Source organism: Cryptomeria japonica, chromosome 10 (assembly GCF_030272615.1).
Source record: "Cryptomeria japonica chromosome 10, Sugi_1.0, whole genome shotgun sequence".
NCBI lineage: Eukaryota > Viridiplantae > Streptophyta > Pinopsida > Cupressales > Cupressaceae > Cryptomeria > Cryptomeria japonica.
This window is the reverse complement of record NC_081414.1, coordinates 696,810,577-696,818,660: the sequence shown is the minus strand read 5'-3', so window position 1 is coordinate 696,818,660 and position 8,084 is coordinate 696,810,577. Positions and strand designations below refer to the sequence as shown.

General features: G+C 38.4%; 1 protein-coding gene across 1 annotated transcript in view; it reads left to right on the top strand.

Moving 5' to 3' along the window:
• The first annotated feature begins 6,380 nt into the window (after window positions 1-6,380).
• LOC131055802 (very-long-chain aldehyde decarbonylase GL1-9) overlaps window positions 6,381-8,084 on the top strand; it is a 30,195-nt gene continuing 28,491 nt past the window's right edge. Inside the window, exon 1 of the mRNA XM_057990147.2 lies at window positions 6,381-7,040. Within this exon, the coding sequence (XP_057846130.1) occupies window positions 6,810-7,040 (231 nt within the window). The 5' untranslated portion in view covers window positions 6,381-6,809. The remainder of the gene's footprint in view (window positions 7,041-8,084) is intronic.

Here is an 8,084-nt window from a genome sequence, read left to right as displayed (position 1 = left end):
AAAAGAAAGAGTGGTGTGGTTGGCAAGGTTTCCAAATGTGGAGATCAAGAGGGCAAAACTAGCAGAAATAGGAAGCAAGTCCTTGAATAAGGCATTGATAGTTTCTAATATCGTAGAAGGCTTCAGAAGGACAGGTGTATGGCCCATCAATCCCGATGCCCTCACGGATGCAATGCAGCCCAGCACCACATTTGACATTCAAAATGGCGAGGATGTTTCGGCTATGCAAAACATGTTGAGCCTATCCGGTGTTGATGTTTCAAGTGAAGTTGTTGCAAAAAACATCACTAAAAGAGTGACTGACAATGTGGAAGACAATCTTGCTCTTCCATCACAGGGAATAGCACTGACATGGGTGGTCGATGGGGCAATGGCTTTAAGAGTTGACTTGGAAGGGTAACATAAAGACTTTACATTCACTTTCCCTTCACCACCTGCAACTGCCATGGATGATGTGGTGCATTACTATGTCAATTGTGACATATCAGATAGTCAACCTCATGCAGAATTGACACAAGACACAACACAAGTTGGTAGTGACAAAGACGAGAGCCTGCTATCCCAAGTCAGTGAGACGGGGCCCTCTTAACAGGAAATAAGACTATCAAGATTTTTAAAGCTTCTTGTTCACAATGTCAATAAGATGAAAGGGAAAGGTGTTAAGGATGGGTTGCAGTTGAGTTATAATTCAAAGTTGATTACATCTGATGAGTTCATGGAATAGTTAATGGTTCAAGAGGTGAAGAAGATGGAAGTGGAGGAGACCAAAGAAAGAAAGAAAGAGCAAGCCAAAGAGAAAAAGGCAACAAGCATATTGGCAAAGCAGAAGAAGGAACTGGAAAAAAAAACAAAAGGAGATATTACATAAGGAAAAGGAAAGGCTGAAAGAGACAGGGAAGAAGGAGAAGGAGGAACGAAATAAATGAAAGAAGACTTTAAAGGAGTAGGAGGAAGAGGAAAGGGCCATTGAGGAGCAGAGAATGATTCTAGCAAGAAAGAGGATGCTAAATAGTCCATCGACTCCATCAAGTCCGTTGCCAGAACGACATCCTATAATGTAGGACATGCTGAACACAATGATCCCCACCTTTCGACCACCTTCAATTTGTCAACCAAGTCCCCCCCCCCCCCATGACCTTTACTATTCCAAATCGCATTCCAGGGGTTGCCGACAACCCTGGGTATTTTCTACCACCTTCAATTTGTCAACAAACTTCCCCACCTGTGACCTTTTCTATTCCTTCAACACACATGGCAATGGTTGCCGACAACCCTAGGTATAGAAGCCCAATACAAGGTGATGAGAACATGGCACCTGTTGCAGGCTCAGGGGTACCACCTAAAGTTAGAAGTTCATTTTCCCCTTGGATGAACTGACATCTACATGAACATATGTGCTTTGTTTTTATGACTTTTCCGATTTATAGTCAGACCAGAACTGCGAAAATGTCTTTTTGAGACATGGATTTGACATGATTTTTGTTTCGAATTATGCTCATATGGTATTTTTTTTGTATGTCGATGCAATACAAAACAAGTAATGGGATGATTGAGGAAGTTGTGGAGTAGTACACGATTGCAGTTTCCAATTATGTGCATACTTATTTTATATAGATGTTATGCAATTGTCTACATGTAATGGGATGAGTGATCAACTTGTCAATAACTACTTGTTTTATGTATCCATTTAGGTGCATTTTGTTTGTTTTATATGTACGTGCAATGGGATGAATGAGCAAAGATGATTGAGGATGTTGTGAACATGATCATGCTTATAGTTTCCAATTATGTGCATACCTCTTTTATGTAGATGTCGTTGCAATTCAGTACATGTAATGGGTTGATTGAGCATAGATGTCAACAACTACACGTTTTATGTTTCCAGTTATGTACATGGAAGATGGACACATATGTCAATGTAGTTGAGAAAATGTTATGGGATGAGGAGCAAATATTGACAAGTACTGTTGAGTTGGCAACCCAAAATCAAAAGTTGACATGCCACCGATGATTTTTGCCATGTCAATGCTGAGTTGTCATCCAAGTCGCCAAAAAAATGCCACATTGGACCCTCGACCGGAATGAGAGCGTGCCCACCCTCAAAAGCTGCCACACTTTCCATTCGCATCGAACAAGTTGCCCTTGTGGCAATCAATCACTTGCACACCTTACTGACCATCTACCCAATACTCGTGCCCCCACATTCAAATTCCAACTGCAAAGGCATTAACAATGCGTCACCTCTCCTTACTTGCACCTCCATAATCAACTACAATGAGGACACACAACCGTTTGAAAACCTTTATACTTGAGAATTGTGTTGCATAGACCATTTAATATGAATGTGAAAGTGCAACATAAATCACGAGTACAAAGATTTCAAATGACAACATGTCCTCATTGTTTACAATTATGAGGATGACATGTCCTCATCCAATGACTTAATGTAGTTGTTCCAATTGTTGAGACCTTGGGCAAATCATCACATTACATGCAAATTGGATTGAATGTAACAGAAGATTCCTCTTAAAAACTAGTTTGTGGACCTTTCAAGTTCGGTTGTGCTACTTATACATGTGTTTTGATTACTGCTACTTCTGCCCTCTTGAACAATATGGACCACAAATATGTACATACACACATGTATATACATATATGCATATGCATGTACATATGTTTATGCATATACATGTACATACATATATGCATATACATGTACAAACATACAAACATGTATGCATATACATCTACTAGAATATTGTGGCATCATGATTTATATGCACGAGTGGTTAATGTGTCATATTTCACATTTTCAATTTTGTTGTCAAATGGTTTTGAATTGGGGGAGCCAATTCAGCAGTCTACGTGGGCAGGTTGAAAGGTTGGTCTCTGGGTCCACTTTGTGTGCCATGTGGACCCCCAAAGTTAGGGTGCGCACGCCCTGGATCCTCTCCCCTACTAACCTCCGCAAACATCTACATATATACATGTACACATGTGCATGCATGTCAAAGTGCACATATTTACATATGTTTATGCACATCCATACACATATGTCGTTGCCTTGGATTTACATATGTGAATGCACATCTATGCACATATGTGCACATACATATTTCCATGTACAAGTACATACATATATGCACATCCATGTACATACATATATGCATGTACATTATGCACTTATAGGTACATACTTGATTTATATTGACACGTGTTTAAGGGATTCAATTTCACTATTAATGTTTAAGGGTTCAAGGATTCCTAACAATTAATTGTGTACATGGACATACATAATGTATTCAATGAACTTCACAACTATAAATGAAATTTGGCAAGCATTTGTAAAAGTATGATACATGTAAAGTGATTGCAACAAATTAGAATGTAAACCTTTAGACAATGAACACAACTTAGAGGTGCTATGCAAATTACTTTAACAATGAACTGTAAGCCATAAACCCTTTAATAGTAAAAGTGAAATTGCAACCCTAAATGAAGTGAATCCCAAAATCAAGTCAACTTTGAAACCCGTAAAACACATTGTAAATTAAAAGTGAGAAGTTGAAGCTGTATATACATTAACAGAGAAGAATTGTAATTGAAACCCAATGAGTATGTAAAAGTGTTCACATTGATTTAAACCCAGTTGACAACGAACACAATGACTTATTCATTTGTAACCTGTGACAATGTTCTTTTTAGAAAAGTGAAGATGTAAACCGCATGAGAATGAACACAATACCCTGCGACATATAAGATAATGAATGAAGTGAATCCAATAATCAAGTGAAGTTGGAAACCATCTTACACATTGGACAATAAAAGTGAAAATGTGAACACTATACATGAACAACTCAACTTTGAAATTGAAACCGAAGGAACACAATGAATCATGGAATTAACCCCTTAGAAAATGGAGGATTTAAAAGTGAATTTGAAAGCCAACATTGAAACATTGATTTATACACCACGACAATATTGTTTTTAGAATAGTGAAGATGTAAACCGTATGAGAATGAACACAATGCAAACGTGCAATCTAAATCACTTTAACAGTGAACCCTAAAACAATGAAGTGAATCCCATAATGAATGAGGTGAATCCCATAATGAATGAAGTGAATCCAATAATCAAGTCAAGTTGGAAACCATCAAACACATTGTACAATAAAAGCGAAAATGTGAACCCTACACATTAATAGTTCGACATTGAAATTGAAATTGAAGGCGCTGATTCAAAGTGGTCACATTGATTTAAATCCTCTGACAAGGAACACAATGGAGCATGGAATTAACCCCTTCTAAAATGGAAGATTTAAAAGTGAATTTTAAAGCCAACATTGAAACTTGGAAACCCAATTTACAATAAAACTGAAAATGTGAACCCTTTTACATTAACAATGAAACACTAAAAAGCCATCAAACCCTTTTGACAGTAAATGTGAATTTTAAAGCCAACATTGAAACCTGGAAACCCAATTTATAATAAAACTGAAAATGTGAACCCTTTTACATTAACAGTGAAACACTGAAAAGTTGTCAAACCCTTTTGACAATAAATGTGAATTTTAAAGCCAACATCGAAACTTGGAAACCCAATTTATAGTAAAACTGAAAATGTAAAGCCTTTTACATTAACAGTGAAACACTGAAAAGCCGTCAAACCCTTTTGACAGTAAATGTGAATTTGAAACCCTAATTCTAGTGAATCTGTAAAAGCAATGAACATTTAAACCCACAAACCCATTATACTATAACAATGAACCATTTAAATTGAAACCCCCTTTGCTAGTAAATGTGAAATTAATAGCTTGAATCCAGTGAATTCGTAAATGAAATGAACATTTAAACCCACAAACCCCTTATACATTAACAATCAACCAAAAGAATTGAAACACTTGAACCCTGAAACATTAATGGTGAAATTAAACCCTAAACATTAACGGTGAAATTCAAAACCATTAAACCTTTAAACCACAATGATGTTGCAAGTCGATGCTAAAACCCCCAATAGATTCATTGTTCGACGAAATGAGCCAAAATTTTAGTCACACGACACCATTAAAATTACAGTAATGCTAGAACAGAGGAGTACGATTCCCTTTTGTATGTAATTGTGTTTATGAACATAGAAGGTTGTGTTAAAAAAACACAAAAAACAACCATAAAAATTTCTTGAAGAATGCTAAACATTTAGAAACCCAAAAAATTATGAAGAATGCTAAACAGTTAAAACAATTTTTTAAACGATCAAGTAAGAGGACAAATGTTGAAAGAAAACAATACAAAACATTGCAAATTCGTGAGCCTTAATGACAAAAATTCCTCACCAGGGTTGAAGGGGAAATGAGCCTATTCAACATTTGCAAGAAGATCCCCGTCGTCCTCATCGTTCGACTCTGTACTTGCGAAGTGGAGGTGGCGAGGGAGTAACATAACAAAAAATGGAGCCGAACACGGAAACGTAACCCCAGAAAATCAAAAAAATAGCAGACAAAATCCTACGAAATAGGGTATGCCTTGAGGCGTTACCTAGTTCTAGGTGCGCACGTTCTGGTCCAAATCCAGGTTGAAGGGGTTCCATGGCGAGCAGGGTGTGGCAGCAGACAAAACCACCAACGGAGCTTCAACGAGAAGGAAATGAACGGGCTTCGAGACAATCTACAAGGGGTTGAGTGCAATGAAGGCCAAACACTTTGAAAAATGCAATCGAGCAGAGACAATGAAGGCGAAGTGACGCATAGTTAATGCAAGTGCAGTTGGAATTTGAATGTGGCGACGAGAGAATTGAACGAAGTAGATGGTTGGTAAGGTGGGCAAGTGAGTGATCGCCACGCGGCCAACCCATTCGATGCAAACGGAAAGTGTGGCATGTTTCGGGGGTGGGCCCGCTCAGGTTTCAGTCGATGGTCCGAAGTGGCATTTTTTTGACCACTTGGATGACAACTCAACGTTGACATATCAAAAATCATCGATGGCATGTCAACTTTTGATTTTGGGTTGCCAACTCAGTGGTCTACATGAACGTTTTAAAAAATTGATCTCTGGGTCCACGTGGCGTGCCACATCGACCTCCGAAGTTAAGGTGCACACATAATGGCGCCTCTCCCCTAGAGTGAACTATCTATTTTTGAATTGATAGGCTACAATAAAAATTAAATTTTATTAACTGAACTTAATTTCAGAAAGGTCGGAATTGAATGAAGGCCTCCCAAATTTAATGAACAATTACCCAAGGACATCCGTACATTTGATTAAAAAAGTAATAATCTAAATAAAAAATAAATCTCTGCTGAGCTAATAAGATTGAACGACCACCTGAAATGTGTCGGTCAAAATTCAAATACAAATCCTAATCCTAATTCTGAGGCAAACTAAAGGCTTATAAGCACTTCAATCATTTTCAACCCTGTTTTTGTCAAACAGATCCGATTTAAAAAAAGAAAACCTCTTATTAACGGGAAGAGAAAGGGTTTTCAAATCCGCATTAAAAAACCCAGAAAAATCATTCGTTTGTTTACTTGCCGAGCCCGAAATTAATTTATCAAATTTTCATCTTCAGCTGCGTAGATTTTTCCCGTTAAAAATCTGAGTAGGTAGATGGATCTACCATACCCATTGGTAAATCTGACAGCCAATTTTGTCAATTAACGGGGCGACACTTGTCTTTTCACAGTGGTCGATCGTTGGATCTGAGCAAGGCGTGAAAACAGACCTTAAAAGAAAAAGCAATGTGTAGATTTTGAGGCTGCTGCAACATTTTAGTTCATCAGGCATTTTTGAAAAAAAACATCTATTTTTGAGAAGATGGTGTTTTGGGAAGGGTATGTGAGCGATGAAGCGATGGGGGCATTGGCGCCCATTGTGGTGTATTGGATATATGCGGGGACATATCAGATGTTGCCACCGTTGGATCGCTATCGCATGCATTCTCGCAAGGAGGAGGAACTGCGGAATTTGGTCTCTCTTCCCACTGTAATTAAGGGCGTTCTTCTGCAGCAGCTTGTTCAGGCCACAGTTGCGCTCTCTCTTTTCGCGGTTCGATCCTCATAGCTTCCTTATTTTGATTTATTTCATTCTTTAATGGAATGCATTGAAGAATTTGGTTTGTTAGTGCTGGAAAACTTAGAATTGGGCATGGAAAACTTTTGATTTATTTCACATTGTAAACAATATGAGGAGGCTGCTATCTCAAGATTCGAACCTTGGACCTCCCATTTAGTATGTTAGAGTGCATTGGCACTGAGCGCCCAGCAGCTTTAGAGTCACTTCTCTCTTTCACATTTGAAAAAACAAGTGTGCTAATTTATACAAATGAGAAGGTGTTATTTTAGGACTGCAACTCATGAGCTTCCAGGTGCTCACCAATGAGCTACGTTGCCCTGTCATGACTATTTTTTCACATTACTGCTTCAGGGTTGTTGCTCTCTTTCACATTGCTTCTTCACAAAGTTGCTCTCTTTGACAATGCTCCTTCATAGTGGTTGGTCTCTTTTACATTGCCAACACACTGCCTTTTCATTGTTATTGCTTTCTTTCACATTGTCCCCATTCTGCCTCATCCTGTTCATTGCTCTCCTTCACACTGCTCCTTAATGGTCATTGCTCTTATTCACACTGCACCTTTACAGTCATCTTTCACTCTCACGTTGCCCCTTCTTGGCCGATGCTCTTTCATACTGCCCCTTCATAATTATTGCACACTTATTGCCCTCTCATGGCCACTTTTCTCTTTTACACTACCCTTCATGGTCATCGCTCACGTCACACTACCTCGTCATAGACATTGCTGTCTTTCACCTTGCCTCTTTCATGGCAATTAGTTTTGAACTCTAACCTAGTACCTTCCATTTAGCGTGTTGGGCACTTTGTTGTTGAGCTACTGCCCTTGCTAGGATTGGAGCGTGGATTGTTCTTACAACAGAGGTTGTCATTGTGTCATTCTTTTTCAAAGTCCTTTTGGACCTAAACTTGTTTAGATTGTAGGCAATTTATTTGAGTCTATGAGAATAAAAAATTGGATCAATTGTTTGGAATCTGTTTAGAGCCATTTGACTTAGTTAGTAGGGTATGCATCATCGG